The 23,399-nt window shown below is 43.3% G+C and overlaps 1 protein-coding gene across 1 annotated transcript; it reads right to left on the bottom strand.

The window, feature by feature from the left end:
* Positions 1-1,475: 1,475 nt before the first annotated feature.
* Positions 1,476-4,624, bottom strand: Ripply1 (ripply transcriptional repressor 1). The gene is made up of 4 exons (XM_048336648.1): positions 4,467-4,624; positions 3,560-3,635; positions 2,893-2,957; positions 1,476-2,145 (listed from the first exon to the last, which is right to left on the bottom strand). Exons 1-4 carry the CDS (start codon positions 4,622-4,624, stop codon positions 1,875-1,877), a joined length of 570 nt encoding a protein of 189 aa, XP_048192605.1. The 3' UTR covers positions 1,476-1,874.
* Between the last annotated feature and the right edge of the window lie 18,775 nt (positions 4,625-23,399).

The following is a 23,399-nucleotide window of genomic DNA, read 5'->3' as shown; positions in this document are numbered from 1 at the left end:
AAACAGAGGGATTAAAGGAATTAAAGTGGTCAAAGATCAACTCACAGCCTGGCGACCTTAGTTTTTAAAAACACTGTTAATTTTTGACCAATAGATGGCACTAGTGTGAGAGTTTGGTGGCCTGCTAAAGGCTGGGTCTGATTTGGGGGGGGGGGTGGATCTCAGAACTAAAGCTGTTTATCTCAACTTGAGAGAAAAGGGAAAGAAGAAAAAAATAGTCATTGTTGCACTCAATAAGATGACAATGTCCAGTATCCTTCGAATCTAGGCAAAGACACAGAGAAAGGTCATGACTATACTTTGTAAGAGGACCTGAGCATTTTTTTTCCTTCAGTATTTTCCTAAGTACCTCCTTTGTGCCTGGATGAATGCTGTGGTATGAAGATATATGGGAATATAAAACAGTGCCATCAGAAGGGAGACAGGGCAGCCCTGGATACGGAGGGAGGACATCGAATCTGGACTTGGGAATGTAGAGAAGTTTGCCCCAGGAGGGCTGTGTGAGCTTCTCTGTTGCGTGAATAGGAGCTGACAAGGCATTCCAAGGTGGAAAGGCATTTTAGGCCAGAGGTTTCTCATTGTGGACATATTAGAAAGCATGCCACATCCCAGATTAGGCAGGGGAAATTTCCATTGTTGAGAAATGAATCTCAACAAATTAGAACATTCAAATATCACATTAAGGGCTTTACTTGTGACTATACAGCATTGGAAGTTGGATACACATGTGGATTTTTCTGGGTAGAAAAGCCACTGATTTGCAAGGGGATCTTGTGACTAAAGGGGGTGGGGAGACAGGCCATAAACCCAGTTCTTAGTGAAGCAAAGGTATGACCTGGTCTGATCTAGTGTCCAGTATGCAAGCCAAATTGCAAAAGACCTTGCTGTAAGCAAGACAATGAGTTGAAAAGGAATCAGGGCAGGGGTAAACACAGAGGCCTGAGTGATGATGGTACAGACAGGAGGAGCCAAGGAAGTAAAACTGAACAGGTTCAGTAATGGCTCCCAAACACGTGGCCTCATACCAATCTCCAGGCTCAAATGCAATGATACCCCTCAAATCTGCATCCCTTCATTTGAACATTCAAGTGATTCTTTGGGGGCATGTTTTTGTTTTCTTTCCTAAGTTGTCCTTGACGTTTAAATAAGCCTGATTTCTCAAGTTGACACATTAGGCACAGCCCCATGCTGGGTCCCCCAGTTCTACACTCTCAGTGGAGAAAATTCTGTTCACTGACCTTGAGCTGGTCTCTGATCACCCCTTCCTGCTCATGGCTTCACAACATGGGCAGAGTTCAGTTAAGAAATCAGCACAGTTCCAAGAAAAAGACAAATATCACCCAGTTTATTTTTCTTTTGATTCATCTCATGCCAACACAGACTTGAATGGATAATAGCAAGTAAAGTTGGAGGGGGTCCCCAAAGCAAGTTGATTCTCTGGTGCCCACTTCCCCTCCTGCCAGAGCCATCAGAAAAGTACCCCAGCTTTGATTCGATCTGGTGCTGGGGTCCGTGATGTGAAGCTGTCATTGGGCTTGGAGAGAATGGAGTGTATGGCCACTTAAGATGGCTGAGGGGTCAAAGGGCCCTGATGAGTGAGTGGCTCCCCCTCTACAGGGTCCTGCTGTGTTTGTCAGAAAGCAGATTTTCCTTCCCCTAGATCTCCTAGGACTCTCCCAGTGTAGATACCAAAGCAACTCAGACAATGAGATGTCCAAGGCCAGGCCTCACAGGCCACTCATGGAAGCCAAGGTGAGCTGAGTAACTGGAGGACAAAGTTTCCAGTCCAGAAATCTGTGCCTGGAGACTCTTGGCTAATCAGTGCCCTTAGTAGTGTGTCAGGCATACTGAACCCTAGTCTGACTGGGACTGCTTCAGTTTGGACTAGTCAGAGGAGGGGAAGGTGGGTGAGCTGTGACCTGGTGTGGTGTAGACTCTAGTAATCTCACACACCCTTCTCGCCTCTTTTCATTGGCCTCCTCTCTCTCCTCCTCGTCATCTTCCTCCTCATCATCTTCTTCCTCCTCTTCTTCACTGTTAGAGTCCTCATATAGGTTGATGGTGGCCTGGGCAGGGAAGTTATGTAGTAAAATCTCCCCAGCACTGTACAGGTAATCGAAAGAGCGAGATTTAGGCCAGAAGAGCCTGTGGACAGAGACACAAAGAAATAGCATAGACAGTTGTCATATGTACAAGGGCTACTTGGCCCAGGAAGAAGATAGTCTCCCACCCTTTTCTCTTAGCTGTAGTAATAGAGATAGAGGCAAAGGAAGAAAGACAACTTCTGATTTTTTTCTTTGCCATCCTGGGCCTTGAACTCAAGGCCTGAGCACTGTCCCTGGCTTCTTTTTGCTCAAGGCTAGGACTCTGTCACTTGAGCCACAGCGCCACTTCTAACCATTTTCTATATATGTGGAGCTGAGAAATCGAATCCAGAGCTTCATGTATGCTAGGCAAGCACTTTACCACTAGGCCATATTCCTAGTCCCTAACAGAGCCTTCTTAATTGCTGCAAAATGGCCTCCAGGAAGGAAGTTCACCTGTAGTGGGCCTACAGCTATGGTGTGAGTCAATGCCAGTATCTATCCATTTTTCCATAAGCCCACACCTGCATCCCCGGAGACTCTAGGCAAAAAGGCTCTGGTCTTGTGCTCTCCATCTCTTCCTGTTAAGGATTTCTTCACAGGTGGGTACATAAAGACTCCCTGACAATTTATTCAGAAAATGTAACTTTGGCCAGGGACATCCCTCAACATCTCTAGGTAGCAGTTTCCTCAACTATGAAACAGGGATCAGAGCAGTGCCTCTTTCCTCCTGCTTTGTGAGGTTGTTGTGAGGTCTTAAAGACCTAATGGGATTATGTCAAGTTGTGAGTTGGGGCCAGGTACTTACCTGACAGGGTGATGGAACTCAGCATTAGCCTTGGTGGCCTCATCAGCTGTTGTCCCATGAGCAGCCTGTCCAAAGCAAAAGCCAGCATGTAGCTCAAAGTCCAAGGCCAGAGAGATACTGGCCTGCACATCAGAGGTGAGACACACACAGAAAGGCCTAGAAGAGACCTTAGACATCCCTGGGCTCCCACCACCTCCCAGCCCTGCTCTGTTACAAGGGGGTCTGTTCTGGATCTGACTGAAAAATAAGTGAACAGAGTCTTGGATTCTGCTTGCTTTACAGTCCCTACCCCAGCTTCCAAGCTGTCCAGGAGACAGAGCTTGACTGAAGCAGCAAAGCTTCATGGAGGTGGGGTGCATGGGGACAAAGTGCCAGGGAAATGAGGATTCATCCACTAGCTGTGCCGTACACTGATTGTGAGGCTTGTGAAAAATCCCTTCCCCACTCTGAAGGCAGTCTTGTCATTTTTCCATTTGCCCTAGAAATGTTGCCCCTCTCCTCTTCACAGAGCTGCTGGAAAAGCAAATGTTAGCAAAGCCGGGAGGATGCTTGTCCAGATCTGCAGCTTGGGACTGGGCTCACAGGATCTCTGGGGAGGGACCTGGCCAGTGAATGCATGCGAGACCGTATGTGCCTCTGAAAGCATGCCACAAGGTCTCAAACACACCCAGCCCACCAGTGTGCTCACCTGCCTGGAGAGGTCATTTGTGGAAGACAGCCAGGGTCTCCAAAGACAAGTTCCTCTAGAACAAAGAAGAGAGATCAATTTGAAACATAGGTTCCCTTAGCTCACAGAAGTGACTTCCAGAAAGCTTGGCTCTTGGGCCATGTGCTCTAAGATAACTTTCCTAAGTCCTCTGAGCCAAGGCCAGGATAGACCCTCCCTCTGCTCTCTGCTTCAACCATGTTATCATTGCTCTGATCCTATTGTTTCCTGAGCTGTTTGATCACATCTGAATCCTCAACACTTAGCACAATGCCTGGTCCCCAGGAGATGCTGCAAAAACATTTGTTGAATAGGAAATACATGGAGGAATTAAAAAGGAGGGGGTGGAAAATATCTTGTCTGTTGTGCTCCAAGAAGCAGAGTACAGAATCCCATTGCCTTCCTGAACTGGAAAAGGGGGGGGCAGAACTATTCCCGGGTCCATAGCTACTCCACTAAACTTCCAAAGGTAAGCAATAAAGCAAGTAGTAATGTCATGGAGTGGCCAGGAAAAAGCAGCACCCAGTCAAAGATCTTTCCCCTGGATGTCCCCTGGGGTGCAGGCCTCATAGTCAGCATTCTGTGTTGATAGCAATCTTCCCCAGGGCCCTCAGGGACTGACTCACCAGGGCCTGACGGCTTGGCCTCCACCTGTGGCATTGTCCCCTACCCCCCAATCTTTCTCCTGTCATCCAGAAGGATCCCTTAGGTGAAAAGTCAGATGAAATAATTCAGCCAGCGATGTGGAAGGAAGGTTGTGAGGGCATTGACTCATCCCGTCACAGAGAATGGTGCCATGGGCATCCACCTTCTCCCAGGAACCCCCTTAAACCTCAGTTGAGGTTGTCAAAGACCACATTCTACTTACCTCTCATTCCCAGGTGCTTCTTGTTCAGAAGGGAGAAGGGGCGAGGGATGTGAAAGGTCACAGGCTTCTTGTGGTAGGGCAGGGCTTAGGGTAAGGGCCAGGGCCGAGCCAGGGGCAGTGGCGGCAGCGGCAGCAGCAGCAGGGATAGCAGGCTCCATCTTTAGGACAACCAGGCCAGGTGGGCTGTGGGCTCTCCTACTTCTCAAAACCTTCCGTATGCCTTCAGTCTTTCTCCAGAGACCCTTTTATAAGCTGTGCCTGGACTCATCAATTATTCCAAGAGTGTAAGGCAGGGGTGTGGGAGGGGACAAAGATTTAGGGAGGGGGCTCAGGTTAGGAGAGCTGGGTTCCTGGGTGTGAAATCTCTCCCAGTTGAATAAACAGGGTTGCAATGGGGGGTAAGGGGTTTGTTTTAGCTCCAAGTTAGAAAGAAAAACAAAGACGGGCAAATTTCACACCATTTGTGTGAATTCCCCAGGCAGCAGCAAGACCCAAGTGGGGAAGGAGGGGAGTTCATTAGCGCCCCAAACTAAGTAGGGTTGTGGGGTAGAGGGGGCTGGGGAAAACAGGGGGTTGGGTTGGCAGGCCTTTTGCAAAGCTGGTTCCCAGTGACAAGAGACAGCTGCCCCCTCTAAGGAGAGTGAGGGACTCACCCGCTCTTTCAGCTCAAATCCCAAAGAGATTTGCCAGGTAGGCCTGATAAAGGGTAACTGCCACTAACCATGTCATCATCAGGGTCAGGAAAAAATAGTGTTCTGGGTGGCGCTGGGCCAATTGCCTATGGAGTAAATCACAAGTCTTCTTTCAATGCCTCCCACACCCCATTTCAGGCAAGTGCTTGAAATCCCCCTTGGACCTCAGCAGTAATGATGCAGTGAGGGAAAGCAAGCCGCAGGCAGCTCCCTGGGCCTCTGGGGGCAGATTCCAAATCTCAGAGCTCAGCTTCCAGTTCAGGATCCCAGGAGCAGAGGGAAGGGAAATTTCTGCTCCGCACTAAGTTGCCAAAGACCATCCCAGGCTTAGGTTCTCTCACGTGAGATGAGGATACTGGCCCAGTGGTCCTCAAGGGCCCTGCTAGCCTGAACAATCTGTGCGGGAGCTAGGTAATGGGTACTGACCCTGGGCAAGCCCAGAGGCTGAGCACAGTCCTTGCCCTTAGCCAGCCTTCTGGGTCTTAGCCAAAAGGCTTCCAGTTACAACTACTGGCAAGCACCATATGCTTTAGAGGTCTCGAAAATATTCCCCCTGACCTCAGTGTCCAGCCCTAGCACAGATTTAGTGTCTTGGATATTCATCACAGCTTGATTTGTAATGATCAAAAATTAGAAACAACCTCAACTTCCATTAATAGGAAACCAGTTATAATAATTGTAGGCAAATTCTAAACAGATACTCACAATTGTGCTTTAGGAAGCATAATGATTAACATAGAAAATGGAAAAAATCAGATGATAAAATAGTATGATCAATTGATTCAGTGGTTTCTGATTTCCTTTCTCATCTATCCCCTCCACCTCCAGCCCACTTCGTATTCCAGCCTCACTGTGTTCTTTGCAGCAAATAAAAATGGAAACAATCTAAATGCCAAGTGTAAATAGCTGGTTAAATAAATCATTGAACAATTAAATAATTTGATAATAAAAATGGCCTGGTAGAAAAATGAGTAATAAGATAATATTTTCAAGAGTGAGAAACATTAACTTTTAAAATACTGCTTGCAGGGCAATCTCATTTTGGTAAGAAAAAGTGTGGATTATGCAGTATGCAGATCAGTAAGACTACTTAGGAGAAAAGATGTCACAATTGTTGGTTCTGAGGGTAAGAGAATTCTTAACTTCCTTCTTTATGATTTTTCTGAAATTTCAAAAATGATTCTACAACTGCACTGGTCGTATATGGGTTCCAAAAGGTAAAGACAGGCAGGATAAGAGAAAGCAATATAGAGGGTTTTTCTGAATAAAACACAATAAATGCTCATCTGAAACACCATAGTTAAACTCCTTGGTACAATTAATACACACTAAAAAAAGATTGTCTAGAAAGTAAAACAAGTTCAGATAGGAGAGACTAGACACTAGAACAATGCAAACTGTGGAATTTTTTAAGTAGGGGTAGGGGAATAGGAGAGAGAAAGAGGGAATGAAGTTGACTGCTATACGTGGTTTACTTGTATAGAAATGTTACAATGAAATCTGTTTGGACAACAAATAGTATGCTAATTTTAAAAGAGGGGAAAAGAACTAATAGAAAAAATGTAAGGACACATTAAAAATAAGAAGGAATAGAGGAGAGCCCTGAAGGATAGGAAACTCTTGGGGCAATAACAGCCATTTTGAAATATCCAGGATTAGACCACACGGTGATTACACTTGTTCTGTGTGACTTCAAAGAGCAGGGCTGAGGCCCAAGGAGAAAAGCTCAAGAGAGACGCATTTTGGCTCAATCAAAGGAAAACTTTCTAACAGCTCAGCCACCACCTAACCCACAGCCCTGGCACTGCACCTCCTCTCAATAAACAGAGGTTTATTATATGAGATGAAATGAGTCCAGTGGAATGTGCTGCTTTGGATCCAGGAGAGCAATGTGTTTCTGAGATTTTTTTTAAGTGCAAACCTGAAAAGAGTATTCCTGGGGAGGTGAGGGGTGCTAGGGAGTCCCAGCTTCTATGAGACTTTGAGCATTCACAGGGTACAATGCGGGGGGAATGGGGGGGGGCTGAGGAGGGAAGCCCTAGAGAACATTGGGATGGAACATAATAGTATGTGAGGGAGAAAGAAGCTCAAGACATACTGTCACATGAATCACATGATAGAGTCCTTTTGACCTCTGGATGGCCTCTGACAATAAGCAAGAGAGAGGAGGGAAATGATTCCTGTTCAAGGAGAGTCTTGCCAGCATCTTGCCACCTCCCACCTTGAACTTGTGTTCCTTCAGCCACTCTCTTCACTCCCCTCCACAGTAATGTCTCAAGGGTCCCCTTACATCCCACACCTAGCCTGCTCTCTCAGAGCCCAGGAAACCTTAGGTCCTATCTCGATGGCTGGTTGTTTTCCTTACACAACTGTTCTTGTTTGCTTTTAGGCTGTTTCAACCTGTGGGAGATGAAGACCTTGGGCTGTCTTGTTGGCCTGTCCCCAGCCTGCAGGATTAAAGGCCTGTTGCTGGGCAAAAATTGGAGCCAGGCCATTCTTTTGCACTTAGCACAGAACAGGAATAAAGCGGCCAGCAGAGTAGCAGAAAAAGTGTATATCAACCAAAATGAAGATTAGAACAATGACGATCTTGCTTCTGTTTTCCCTACCAATCGTTTTGTGCTTCTAGGTTTTGCCAGTGATTGCTTTACCAGACTTTCTGAGGGGACTGTGTGTCCCTTCTGGGTCACACACTGATGCACATTGCCTAGAGAGGGAATGGACTGGAAAGAAGGAGCTGTGGACCTTGTCTCAGAATGTTCACAGCCTAGAGGGGGAGACAAACCTGTGGGAAGACACCCTCAATTAAACTCTGTCAGGCAGAGCCCCCTCAGTCAACCTCTAACATGTTAGTTACCTGGTCAAGTCCTCAGGGCCTCTATATTTCCCTGGGCCACCTTCCAAATTTCCTTCAGCTTTGCTACCATGTTCCTGCCCCACCCCTCAGCCTGCTCAGAACAACCTCTCCTCCTACTTCCCTGAGAAAACACAGGCCTTCAAGCGTGAATTACCTCAGTGCCCTGTCCCCTCACCCTCTCCACCCCCAATTGGCCTGCCTCTCTAACTTCCTTCCCCTCCAACCCTCCCTTCTTAGGGGACAAGGTACCCCTTTCGTTACCCCTTCACCTAGACTGTGCTTTGGCCTCATCCACCCTTCTTGTCTGAGCCCTTCCTCTAAGACTTCATGCTTCTTCTCTTCAGGAAAGTTGCACTTCTCCATACCAGCTCTTTCTGAGTATCGAGTGCCTGTCTCTGTGATGGCTAAACTTGTTCCTTTGCCCCCTAATCTTGTTCTCTTTTACTCCCTCCCTCTCTTTTCTTTATTTTGTTTTATTTTTTTTATTGTTCATAATTTCCTTAAATATTCATACCTCTTTAAAAATTATTGTTATTATAAAGGTGATGTACAGAGGCGTTACAGTTACATAAGTCAGGTACAGAGTACATTTCTTTTTGGACAATGTCACCCCTTCCCTCTCTCCCAGTTTTTCCCTCCAATCCTCATGCACAAGTTAATTTTCCACATAGTGTCCAGTGAGTACAACTGCTGCATTTGTTCTCTTTTTTTCCCCATCATCCTCAGGTTCATTGAAAGTACAGTTTAAGTTCCACACTGACACTTTCCCCAGCTTCCCATCGACACCTCAGCCAACTGCAAATTAGCTCCAGTTCCATCGTTCCCATGAAAAGGGCACTGACAAAGGTCACTCATGCTCTCTCCTATTTGCCAAATTTCATGACCTCTTTGAACTCTGGGTGACAAAGACATTGTGGGCCAAGTGCTCATTTCTGAAACTTCTTTTTGCTTCCGTGGTCACTCTCTCTTTGTTTTCTTCCTTTGTCTCCTCATTTTCTACCTTTTTCTTTCCTCCTGCCCCTCTCAGTCTTTCTCTGTGGAATTGAACCTCATAGTCTCTCTTTTTGCTTGAGATAGGGTTTTGTTCTGTAGCCCAGGCCAATTTTGAACTCATATTCCTCATGTCTACATTTTCTGAGTGCTGAGATCACAGGCAAGAACTACCATGCCTCAGTCTGTCTCTTTTGTTGACTTCTCTTCTTCAGTCCATATTCCCATCAGTGGTCAACAAAGGCCAGTCCTCAGATGAGAGTAATGCATATTGATGTCTTCTCTGGTTGCAATAAAAGGAGAAAGATGAGGATACAGGGACTGGGAAAGAGCAAGGGAAGGGGTGACATTGTCCAAAAAGAAATACACTCTGTACCTGACTTATGTAACTGTAGCCCCTCTGTATATCACCTTTAGAATAAGAAAAAAGATAAAACATTCTGCTAGGATAATTGTTTAACAATATAAATGTATTCCATTATAAACAATTGTCCTTCATTCTGAGAAAATGTCCTTTTTTTGGTAGTAAAACAATCTTTTTCAGAATGAAGGTGATAGCGAACATTCTTTTATTTTCTTAATATTCTCATCTCACAAAATACAATGTTAGTTTCTCTATGTCAGTCTCATACATATTTATCAAATAAATGAAAAAAAGAAGAGTTACATTTTCAGCCTGAAAATTTCCCAATAGGTATCTCAAGCTCATTCCAAAGCTGAATATTTTTTCTTCCTAACAAATCTCTTTTGGACCTACTCAGTAACCAGTATCAAATCGACCCAGTTACCCTCAGCCTCTGAGCCCTCCTTACTCTTTTTCTGAGACAGGTGTCTCACTATGCAGCCCAGGGTAGTCAGAGACTCATAATACATGTGCCTCGGCCTTTCAAATGCTGGGATTACAGAGGTGTGTGCCACCATATTCAGCCTCCCTGCTGATTTTCATGTTTACTGTTTGACTTTGCCAACTCCATACTCCCCATTCTCCTAGTTGTTTCATTGATAGCTTACTCTGCCTTGTCCCTATCTCTCCTGAAATAGCTGTGTCTGAAATAGCTTCCTGGTTGTCCTTGACTTCATTTTGCAAGTCTATTCTCCTTACACATGCCCAGTGATCTAAAATACAGATCTGAGTATTGTCTTTGTCTGCTTAAAAACGTTCAAGGATCCTCATTGTCTAAAGGAAAACCCCACACTGCTGTGTGGGAGCCCTCTGCTATCTGAGACCAGCCAGCCACTCCAGGCTTCTGCCTCCTCAGCCCTCTACACACTGTGAATAGGCCATTCATCTGTAATCTTTTCAAGGGTTAGGGCCTCTCAACATCTTAATCTCACCCTGAATAAAGTTTATCACAGAGGAAGGAAGACTCAAGGTCAAAACCTGTGACAGGGTTTAAAACTAATTTAGTTGGTTACTACTAGCACTCAGCACAAACAAATTGCAAACAGAAGAGGGGATCACATGTGGCAAGATAGATATTATTATGTGAATTCTTTGATTTACTCATATGACCATATCCACATATATAGACAAATTTGTCCACCAGGTCATGCTGTAAAATATATTTTTGCTTTGTTTTATTTATTTTTGAGACAGTCTCATTATTAGTCAAGGCTGATCTTGAACACATTGTGTAGCCGAGACAATTCCTATTTTAGCCTCCTGAGTGCTAGGATTACAGTGCCACTATGCCCAGCATCATGAAAAAAATATTTCTTTTCTGTTGTTGGTTTCATTTCTGTTTTCTGGCACTAGAGTTAAAACTGAGGACCTTGCACATACTAGACAAGTGTTCTACCAACTCAAGCCATGCTCTGAGCCCCATAAAATAGTTTTCGTACTGTGGGTCACAGTGAAAATATCTGACAGCATTAAAGAAGTGAGCACACATGTAAATTTGTGATTCATTGAATCAGTACTGGTCACATCATAGCTGTTTGCTGTCAGTTGTTCTTGTTTCACTGGGGAGTAATAGGGATCAGGAGAATGGATAATGCCAGGAAGACTTCATGAACAAGGGAAAGATTGACCTGACCTGGGTTTAAGGAGGCAGAAAAAAAGGGGAAATGTAATCTTGGCAGGGAGAACTGGCACAGAGGCAGATAATAAGAGTAGAGAACATTTGTTAAACATTTATGTGCCAAGCATTGTTCTAAATGCTTTGCATGGATTCATTTAAGCCTCCCAAGCAATCTCATGAGAAAGATACTACTAAAAACTTTGTTTTTATAGATGAGACTAGAGAATTTGCCCAAGGTCACATAGCTCCAAGAGATAAATCTAGGATTTCAGTTCAGAGAGTCTCTGTGCTCTGATCACTGCCCACACTTCTCCACTGGGGGAACAGGGAGGAAAGTCAATTACCTAGGGAACACGAGGAGCCCAGGTCAGCAAGCGCTGATTGATGAAGCATGACCCTGAAAGCTGGGCTGCAAGTCGCAGCCACAGGCTTTCTTCTCACACCCAAAAGGGAGATCTTTCTCATTTCCTCCACCTTCTGCCTCTTGAGCCAAGGATCTGGGTTGAGGACAGAAAGCCTATATTGGCCTAGTGATGGTGCCAGGTGGAGAGGGCCTATTTGGAGAGAGGAGGAAAGGAGAAGATCTTTTCCCCTGCCTAAGCCTGTCCCCAAAGCAAAAATAGCAAATGGTGCCTGGGGCCTCTGTCCTCAAGTCCAAATGTCCCAAATGTGCCAAGTCTTAGACCCAGCCCTTTGGGCTCGTGGGACAAGGAGTCCCCTCTGGAGAACAGTTTGTTGCTAGATCAGCTCTCCTCCTGCACCCTCTGCCTCTTGGCCCGCCATTTGAGTCAGGGCCGCAGCCCATGTGGTGCAGGCTTTCTTGGCAAAGCCTCTCGCAGCTCCCCATTTGCTCCTCATTTGGACTGCAGAGGCCTAGAAAAACAAAACTCGAAGGAGGAGGAAGGCAGGAAGGAGGGGGCTTGCAAAGGTCAATCCCAGCTGGATTCCTCTCTCCTGAATTCAGTCAGTTCAGGTCTAGGCCTGGCTTCTCTAACCAGCGTCCCTAGCTCTTCTTCTGTGACAGTCTCCTTTCCTAGCCTAGCATTAGACTTTGGGAAGATGGAGTGGTACTGAATCCTAAGTAATGCAGTCTTGTTAATTTTATTGTTCTGGTGATCCAGGTTAAAACAGCATCAGATACTGGTAAGCAGCGAATGATACCTTCTTCTGAGGTATATCCTGACTAACAGTAAAAATGATAACACAAATACACGCCCAGTGACAACGCTATAATCAAGATCAGGGGATCAGGGTATGATAAGAACCCAGACATAAAAGTTCAGTAGACTCCAGTTCAACCAATGTTTGGGTATAGCAGTACATGCCTGTCATTCTAGAGACTAAGTAAAGGACAAATACAAGTATTTCAGTCCAGGATGGCTTGGGAATAAAGTAAAACTGTCTTGAAAAAAATCAACATAAGAAGGGGTTAATGGAGTGGCTCAAGTGATACAGTGCCTACTTAGCAAGCATGAGGCCCTGAGGTCAAACCCCAATACCACCAAAAATAATGACTGGCAATTCAAATAGCTAATAGTTCCTGAGTACATGCTATTTGCCAGGCACTTTATTGCTTCATTTATTTGGCTCCATATATGTATATGTATATCGTGTATATTATATATGTATATAGCATATATTATATATGTGTATATAATGTATATTATATAAATATAAAAAAACTTCCTATGAGGTTTATTATGGATCCTATTTAAAGATGGCAGAAAACTGAGGCACAGAATGTGATTTTTCATGGATCAAGTAGCTATAGAGTGGCTTGCTATTGGGCTTCAGGCTCTTATGTTCTGCAAACACCTGGACTCTAGAGTTCAACTTGGATAAGTGGAATCATAATTGTCTCTACCTCACAGACTGTCATGAAGATTGAATGTGCATAGATTTTAATCAAAGCCTGACATATGTTTAGTGCTCAGTAGCCAGTTGCTGTTTTCATTATTATAGTTATTACTTTTCCCCCTCCATCACTGAATAGATTACAGTAATTCAGAGCATAGACTGTGGAAATGGAACGAGGTTAGAATCTCTCCCCAGTAATTTATCATCCAAATAATCTTGGGTAAGTTAATCCATTTCTCCAATCCTCAAATTCCTGGAGATGAACAGGATAGAACCCATCTTACAGGGCTGGAGTGAGGATAAAATCAAATACTGTGGGTGAATTGCCATTGGTTCTTTTTATTCCTACACTTCTGGTGTTGGCTACATCTTGGGCCAGCTTCAGCTCCCTCAGCATAGCTTCCATCCTACTCACCACCTGCAGGGGCACATCAGGACTGGTGGTAATAAATCAGACACTCTCAAATGTCCCCCACACTGCTGGCCTCACCTCCAGCTCCACATAGTTTTCCTCCTAGCTCTCAGCAGGCTGGTTATTACCCAGTCCTTGTACATGCCTACAATGCCTTCTCTCTCCCCTAAACAGGAATTCTACCTCTCCCTTCATGTCCTTCTTGAATCTTCTTCCTCCAGGGAGGCTCAAAGCCATACTAACATTTGCCTCCTACCACAGGCCTCTCATCAGAGCTACTCTCCCTTGAAGGGGTGCTAGTCTTCTCTTTAATTACCTCTGCAGATGTGAAGCAAGCCTCTATTGATGTGATCCAGGAAAGGGCTGTGGCTAAGTCATACTTCCTCCATCCTATTAGAAGCTGGCACAGGACTGGGTACACAGCAGATGCTCATTTCCATGAATGGTGTGGTGGCTGACATAGATATTTGGTCTGAGAAGACAAATAGATTTAGTTTAGCAAAGCCACAGTGCTAGAGTATGGAGTGGCAAACAGCCATGACAGGTGTCTGGGTCACTACTCTTAGTATTTTTGCCTTGTAAGACAGAACATCTAAGATCTCAGAATGAAGGATGATTTTAGAGGTTGGCTGCTGACATGGCTATGACAGATCAGGAACGAAGCAGATTAGAAATAGGAAGAGAAACAGCACAGGTGAGAAGGAAACGAAATTCTCTCCTCTTCATTCTTTATCACCTCCTCTACTGGCAAGATGTTTCTAAGCAGGATGAATTTTTCATCTCCACTTCCCCCAAGTGTCTTCTCATCCCTTTCAGTGTTGGACTAGAACAAGCAATCCTACAAGTGTGGCCTTAAAAATTTAGAGGATTCTATGATTCAGGGGGTAGGCTTCTATCTAGTTTTATGAGAATACTAAGACATCATTGCCTTTTTCTCTCTGTGCTGATTTGAACTTAAAGGAGGCAAAGCAATTGGGGGTGGGGTATGCCAAGCTGGGGCCTCAGCATGGATGAAGGCAGTGTTTGTGTTCCTGTTACCCATGTTTTTCTTCATCACCAATATATTTCCTGCTGGTAGACAAAATGTCTATTTTATTTAAAAATCACTCGATGAAACAATACAAATTATTAATCTCATATCAACCTCTTGGATGTCTTTTTAATAACCTGTGCAATAAAATAGAAGGGATCACTTCTGCATACTGAAGTATGGATGGCTGTTAAGAAAACCACTTATGTGAAATTATTTCTTTTTTCTTTCCTATGGTGTATTCCCTGTTGTCACTGTATTTGATTTCAGTACCTTGGGTTGTGTGTGTATGTGCGTGTGTATACATATATACATATATATATATATATATATATGCTTATCTGAATTAGGGAAGGGAAAGGGAACATCACAATGGTGAAACAAAGGATGAATGGAGAACCAATGCAACAGTAATACTCACAAGACACAAATTAACTGTACAGCTTGAGGGCAGGGGGCTTGAGGGTAAAGGAAGGTGAGAAAAAAATGAGGAAGGGGTAACAAGTTTGACAAGAAATGTATTCACTACCTTATGTATGTAACTGTAACCCCTCTGCACATCACCTTGACAATAAAATTAAATGAAAAAACTTGAAACAACAACAACAAAAAGAGGCTGGGAATATGGCCTAGTGGCAAGAGTGCTTGCCTCCTACACATGAAGCCCTGGGTTCGATTCCTCAGCACCACATATACAGAAAATGGCCAGAAGTGGCGCTGTGGCTCAAGTGGCAGAGTGCTAGCCTTGAGCAAAAAAAAAAAAGAAGCCAGGGACAGTGCTCAGGCCCTGAGTCCTAGGCCCAGGACTGGCAAAAAAAAAAAAAAGAAAGAAAGAAAAGAAAAGAAAACCACTTGTGTTACAGATTGGAAGCCAACCCAGCTAAGGTGTTTGTGTGTGTGTGTGTGTGTGTGTGTGCACACGTGCACACAGCAGTCCTGAGGATTGAACTGAAGGCATGGGCCCTGTTGCTGAGCTTTTGTTTTGCTCAAGACTAGCTTAAGCCACACTTCCAGTTCTAGCTTTTTTGTGATTAATTTGGACATAAAGAGCCTCATAGACTTTCCTCAGCCCCCTAAGAAGCTAGAATTACAGGTGTGAGCCACCAGCACCCAGCTCTAGCTTTTTATGAAACAGTCTACTCAATATGGACAAATGATGGTTATTCAAACTTGGGTATTTGGTTGAAAATGAACAAGTGTTTCTGTCACCCCAAAGAAAACAGCTCAGACTACTAGTTGTCGATCATAAACTTAAAGCCTTCCAATAAAAAGCACTATCTTGCAACAGCTGAGTGACAGTACACCCAACACCCTTAAAGACCTTTTTGATAAGATTAGTGATGATATTAATGAACCTGATTTTATATAGTATAATCATGAAGTGAGTCAACAATCAGAAGATCTGCATGACTGAATAGACTGATAATGTATGATGTTACAAAACCATGCATGGATAATGGATCCATTCAAAGTGCCAGCTAAGCCAAGGCATTTCAGTGTAAGAGTACAAAAGGTTCATTGACATGATTGTAGTTTCAACACCCCAAATAAACATTAAGAAATTACTACTTGCGAAGTTTAGGTGTAGTTATCAGGAAGAAGCCCACACAATTTATTATTTTTCTATTGCCATAATAAATCACTGCAAACTTAACAACTTAATATAATACTCATTAGCTCACAGTTATCTAGGTCGGAAGTCCAGATGGTTCATCTGTGTTATTTGCTTAGGGTCTCACAAGGCTGAAGTCAAGTTGTCAGCTGGGCTGGGCTCATGTGTGGAGGCTCTGAAGAAAAAATATCCCCTTCCAAGGTAATTAGTAGAACTTAGTTCCTTCTGAGTATAGGTCTGAGGTCCTCCACCACCTTGCTGGCTGTCTTCCAATAGCTGCTCTCGGCTCCAAGAGTCCTTCCTCAGGTGGCCACTGCAATCTCAAGCCATCAATGACACAGCAGGTATTTCTCACACTTGGATCCCACTTCCTTTCCTGCCAATAGAAGATCTTCTCTCTTAAAAGGGTTCCTGTGATTATATTAGGTCTACCTGTATATTTCCATTTTCTATATAACATAATCATGAGAATATCTCATTATAAAGTATCCTCAAAGAGGACGGAATTTTTATCCAGGTGAGTCATAGGGGTGAGGGTGGAAGTCAATCTTAGAATTCTTTCCAGAAATGTTACTGAATGCCTGCCTTTCTCCAACTGCTTTTGTGAGACTTGACTCTGTCTGTCTGTCTGTCTCTGTCTGTCTGTCTCTCTCTCTCTCTCTTTCTCTCTCCCTCTCTCTCAGATACTAGGACTTGAACTCAGGGTCTGGGTGCTGTCTCTTAGCTTTTTTACTCAAGGCTGGAGCTCTACTGCTTGAGTCACTCCTCTCCCTCCACCCCCAGCTTTTGCTGGTTAATTGGAAATATGCGTATCTTGGAATTGTCTGCATGTGCTGGCTTTGATTCTCAGATCTCAGCTTCCTCAGTAGCTAGGATTATTGGTGTGAAGCACTGCTCCCTGGCAATTTTAATTTTTTTTGTTGCCAGTCCTGGGCTTGGACTCAGGATCTGAGCACTGTCCCTGGCTTCTTTTTGCTCAAGGCTAGCACTCTACCTCTTGAGCCACAGCGCTACTTCTGACTTTCCATATATGTGGTGCTGAGAAATTGAACCCAGAGCTTCATGTGTATGAAGCAAGCACTCTACCACTAAGCCATATTCCCAGCCCCAAATTTTAAATTTTGAGACAATGTTTTGCTCTATAGCCCAAACTGGCCTTGAATTCTGATTGTCTACCCTCAATGTTCTGGGTGCTGAGACGACAGACATACATCCTCATACTTGGATACCTAAATACTCTATACAAGTAGGAGGTGTCCTGAGACAAAAACTTTTGAGACCCACTGATGTAGAATGTTCCCTTTGCAGAACTCCCCTCTCTTTGGCATTCCATGGACCAATGCAATTTCAAGCTTCCTAAAACCAAGAGGCGTGTGGTTGCCAAATTTTAATTTTTGTAACTAGAGGCACTTAAATATTAGTTTATTATTTTCCAAAAGAAAACTTTGAAGTACTCAAAGGATAACCATGGAATTATGTATATCTCAGTATGTTCAATAAACTTTATATAATGCAAAGATTGGCCTTGTTTCATGCACTGCTTTACCACTCCTTCCTTCCTTCTTAAAATTCCGCATTAAGTCAGGCACCACTGGCTCACATCTGTAATCCTAGCTACCCAGGAGATTTGGAGATCATGATTTGAAGCCATTCTGGGCAGAAAAGTCTGTGCGATTCTTATCTCCAGTTAAAAATCAAAAAGCCAAAAATGGAGCTATGGCTCAAGTGTAAAAAGCTAAAGGACAGTTCTCTGGCCCCTAAGTTCAAACCCCAGTACTGGTACACAAAAAAAAAGTCCATGCATGGAAGCTTGGGAACCACTTGTTCCACACTTCCCATAGATCTTCATATCCTCTTTGTACCCTTTCAACCTAGTATTCTCTTTCATTCTCATATCTTCATGGGGATCTTTTCTTATTCTTCCTGCAGGAAAAATAATCCACTTCTCCACCTCCACCTACCTTTCCATTACAGAATTGTTTTGTCTCTCCCTCCTCTTTTCTCAGAGTTCTCCCCTCCCTGATCCATCCACTATTTTTCTTTCCACCATACTACCTTTTGCTACAATTCTATACAACACTTATTATGTTCTACTTACTTCATTTGACTAGAATAGAGTGATGAAAATGACAAATGAAAGCCAAATCCTTCCTTCATTCACAGTCCAATGAGGAAGAGAAGCAGCAATTAAAACCCAGTAGGGCTTGGTATGGTGGTGAGTACCTGTAATCCCAGCACTCGAGAGACTGAGGCAGGAGAATCACAAGCTTAAAGCTAGTTTGATTATATAAGCAAGATCCTGAATAAAAAACAACAAAAATATGGGCCAGAGGTATTGATCAGTGGTAGAGGATCTGCCTACCAAGCATGAGGCTTTGAGTTCAAATCCCAATACTAAAAAAAAAGAACAAAGAAAATTCTCAGGAGGACAGGGGTGGTAGGATGAACAAACATAACAAGCTTTTTGGGGTACATTGAGCAGGAACTTCTAAGAGGTATCAGGAATCAGAGGAGCATTGCCTAAGCTGAAACATGAATGCTAAAGAGTTTTCTGAAGATGAGGTTAAGGCCCAGAAAGTTCCAGGCAAAAGAAAGGAGCCAGAGACACAAAGACTTGGAGCCGAAGGGGTGCAAAACATGTTTGAGAAGCCCAAAGGCCAGCAGGAAACATAGTGAATTAGGAGGAAAGTAGCACAAGATCGGTTTGGAGAGTTAGGTGTGGGCCTGGTCATTCATACCTACTGTGTGGATACTGGATTGTAGAAAGGAAAGAACAGAAGCAGAAAATCAGGAGGCTATTTCAGTGTCCCAGAAAGAGATATAAGTAGTGGAGGGAGGGGTAGAAAAAAGTAGAGAAGCAGAAAAGTTATGCTTTGGGGTAAAATTGGAAGGATTGACAAGTTAGATGAAATGGTATGTAGAGAGTCAGAGAAAGAAAAGCATGGACTTAATGCTAATTTCTCACACTTCATGCTTCAGCAATTGGCTTTCTTGGAGAGGACTGAAAGATGGTCGCTTTGAGTTCAAATTTGAATAGAAGACACAATTTTGGGCCAGGTATGGTGGCAACATTTGAGAGTCAGAGGTAGGAGGATTGCAAATTCTAGGCCAGCCTGGGCTTCATGGTAAGACTCTGTCTCAAAAAAAAGGGATATAATTTTGGATGTGTTAGCTAAACATCTTTGAATGACCTAAATGAAGATGCCAGTACTGGATCTAGCTCTGGAAAAATTCCTATACATAAAAAATGTTTTAAAAATTACTGGGGATAGAACTTGGCTTTGCCTGTATTAGGCCAGTGTTCTACCACTGAACTATATCTCCAACCCCTTAAAATATTTTTTTTGCCATTCCTGGGGCTTGATCTCAGGGCCTGAGCACTGTCCCTGAGCTTCTTTTTGCTCAAGGCTAGCACTCTACCACTTGAGCCACAGCACCACTTCTGGCTTTTTCTGTTTATGTGATGCTGAGAAATCGAACCCAGGGCTTCATGCATGCTAGGAAAGCACTCAACTGCTAAGCCACATTCCCAGTCCTTAAAATACTTTAAAAACTTGTAATTGATGCATAATAATTGCACATACTTATGGAGTGCAGTGAGATATTTTAAGGCATATATACAATGTTTAATGACCAGGTAAAGGAAATTGATATATCCAACACCTGAAACATTTATTATTTTTTGTATGGGGAACACTCAAAATCCTCTCTACTAATTACTTTGCAATGTTTTGTTAACTGTTGTCAATCATGATTACCAGATGATGACATAGAACATGAGAAATGATTCTTCTATCCTGCTGCACTCAGGCACTCATTAGCCATCTCCTTTGCTATACCTTACTCCTACATCTCCCTCAGGCTCTCACAACTACTATTCTACACTCTACTTCCAAGAAACACTCAGACTAAGGGGCTGAGGACCCACTGAAAGAGTAGTTTAAGAGCTAGAAAGTGAGTGCTGTATCACACAGGCCAAGAGGAGAAAGCATTTCAAGCAAGGGAATTATTGGGGGGTATTGGCCTGAAAAGTTGTCATTGGCTTTGGTGCCAAGAACTCATTGGTAACAAGAACTTCTTGGTTTGGTGGTATAGTCAGGATGAAATCTAAGGCTCTTTCTGCCCTAGAACCGATTTCCTCCTAGAGTCTTGCATCCTTGCTACATTTTTCCTCAAATTGATCTTACTTCTCCTCTAGACTTCTCCTAGTACTATTCACTCTTTCCAATTCCTTGCTTTGTACAGACTGCTTAGATTTCCTTCCTCAAACACCTCCCACCTTGTTCCCTAACCCATCACTTTCCGGACACATTTTCCTTCCTTTTTTCTTACATTACTTCTCTCCTTTACTCCATACTGCTTTTCTCTAGATATCTTTCTTCCCTCTCTCTTTTTTTTGCCATTCCTGGGCCTTGGACTCAGGGCCTGAGCACTGTCCCTGGCTTCTCTTTGATCAAGGCTAGCACTCTGCCAACTTGAGCCACAGCACCACTTCTGACCTTTTATATATATGTGGTGCTGAGGAATGGAACCTAGGGCTTGATGTATATGAGGCAAGCACTCTTGCCACTAGGCCATATTCCCAGACCCTCTTCCCTCTCTCCTTTCAGACCCTTCTCCATCCTCTTCCTAGCTAGGCTCCATAGATCTCAGCAACGGGTGCTTAGCAGAATGATTAATGCACCACCCTAGCTCAACCCTGAGCAGTTATGCACTTTGGCACGATTCCACCAGGATCTGATAGGGCCGACCTGTATGAAACATTGTTAAAACCTAGTCCTTGAGTGCTTGCCAACTTGGTAACCACATCCTGCCAGCACAGTGCCCTCATCCGCCCTGGCACCTGCTCCTAAGATTCTGCCTATTCCTATCCTCAATTGCACAGAATCACTGAACTGAGAAGTTGTCCTTCCACTTCTACATGTAATATCTTTCATTCAACCAGCATTTCTGGTTTTCTTTTCATTTCCCCTTCTTTCTTTTATTTCTTTTCTATCCCTCCCTCCCTTCCTTCTTTTCTTCCTTTCTCTCTCTCATTCCTTCTTTCTTTTTCTTTTTCTTTTGGCACTACTGTGGATTAAACTCAGGGCTTCACCACTTGAGCCATATCCCTAGTTCCAAATCAGTATTTTCTATATGCCAATATAATTTCATTAGAAATGGATTCATTATAAAGAGAGTTATTTTGAGAAAGAATATAACACATGCATGTCTAAAATGCCAGAGTGGAACCCTTTGGTGGAATTAACATGTAGTAAAAACAATGACAAAAAAGTAAAACAGGTTCTGTTCATGGGATATATCAGTGAGAGGGGGGAGGGCTGACACAGAGAGTGAATGAGGATGCATATAATCATATGGTTTATTTGCATATATGAAAATAGAACAATGAAACCTGCCGAAATTGTTTTAAGAAAGGGGAATGGGATTGGCAAGAGTGATAGAGGAAGTAAAGTTGATCAGGATACATGGTTCATATATGTAGATGTCACAATGAACTTCCCTTGTACAACAATGTATGCTAGCTAAAAAGAAAGAAATGGACTCATTCACCTTGGGAAGTCATCTGGGTGAAGGTTGGAGAAGGAAGGTGAAACTACTTGCCCAAGATCAGCCTTTGAGTGCCTTCATGCTCATAGACTCCTTGAGTTTAAGCATGGCTGCCATTTAGCAGCTAAGCAGGGACATCTTGGAGAGAGATTCATGCTCAGAAGGACTGCAAGGGGAGCAACTGACCATTCATGCCAGCAAGACAGGAATGTGCTGCCTTAGGAAGGAGAGTGATTTTTTTTTTTTTTTTTTGGCCAGTCCTGGGCCTTGGACTCAGGGCCTGAGCACTGTCCCTGGCTTCTTCCCACTCAAGGCTAGCACTCTGCCACCCGAGCCACAGCGCCCCTTCTGGCCGTTTTCCATATATGTGGTGCTGGAGAATCGAACCGAGAGCTTCATGTATAGGAGGCAAGCGCTCTTGCCACTAGGCCATATTCCCAGCCCGAGAGTGATTTCTGATCTGCATCACTATACCCTAGGCAACAAATCTGTTGCCTTCAAAAAAGGGAGCCAAGAGTAATGATTCACAGTCCAAAACTCCAGATTTCTCCAGGTTTAGTACTCAGGCTAGCCCTGCCCTGAGCTAGCTCAGTGAGATAATGTATATGAAAACTTTCAGCACGGTGCCTGGTACTGACAGTTCAGTCAATGGTGGTCATGAGTTTTTATCATATTTATGTGGGATTCCTTGGGAAGGATGGAGTCAGGCTGATACACTGGAAATTTTTACTAAACTTGACCTCTAAATGCCAGATCTAGATGTGAAACATGAGATGTGCTGTGATTCACTCTTGAATCCCTCTGGGCCCAAGTTTTCTCATAGGTGAACTCTGTGCTTGTATAACAAATTGCATTCATTTTTAAAGCATACTACACATTCTTTGATCTAGCAACTGTATGCCACAAATTTGCCAGTATTTAAAAAATTAATTCATTTATTTATTATCAAAGTGATGCACAGAGGGATTACAGGTTCATACGTAAGGCAATGAGTACATTTCTTATCAAACTTGTTACTTCCTCCCTCATTTTTCTCCCACCTTCCTTCCTCCCCAATTCCCTCCCCGCCCCAAGTTGTACAGTTGGTTTACAGCATATTGTCTTGTAAGTATTGCTGTTGCATTAGTTCACCTTTTACCCCTTGTCTCTCCATTTTGATATTCCCCTTCCCTTTCCTAGTTCTGATAAATATATATTCAATACCCAGGGTACCAACATCAGTTACAGTGAGAATTTGACAGTATTGTATGCAAAGATTTTTTTCCCCAGGCATGGGGCTTGACCTCAGGACCTGAACATTGTCCCTAGCTTCTTTTTGCTCAAGGCTAGCACTCTACTCACTTGAGCCACAGTGCTACTTCTGGCTCTTTTTGTATATGTGGTGCAGAGGAATTGAAGCCAGGGCTTCATGTATATGAGGCAAGCACTCTACCACTAGGCCACATTTCCAGCCCCTGTGTAAAGATTTTAATAGTGCAAAAATGAAATAACAGAAATATCTGTTGATGTTTAAAGAAATGTAATGCAATGGAGCAATACAAAAAGAATGTAGCTCTAGTTTTTAATTGACATAGGACCAGATCTATGATACCTTTTTATAAAGAAATGATAAAGTTATAGAATTGTAGAGATAGCGCGATTCAAATGTGTAAAATACATATTAGCAATGATCTCTCTAGCTACTAAACATTATGGTAAACCTTTATTTTCTTCTTTATACTTTATTCTCTGGATTCTTTTCTATAGCATTTAGGGTTCTCTTTCTCTTTTTCTTTTTATAGTAGTGTTTCTATAGCTCTTTCTTTGCTCAAAGAGGACACCTAATCACTGTGGTACACAAATCGCCTTGAGAAGCTCAAAGGATATGATAGATGATACTGTTATGTGTCATTCAAAAGAGGTTGATATTATG

Source organism: Perognathus longimembris, chromosome 28, assembly GCF_023159225.1.
Source record: "Perognathus longimembris pacificus isolate PPM17 chromosome 28, ASM2315922v1, whole genome shotgun sequence".
NCBI lineage: Eukaryota > Metazoa > Chordata > Mammalia > Rodentia > Heteromyidae > Perognathus > Perognathus longimembris.
This window is presented reverse-complemented; position numbering and strand designations above follow the sequence as displayed.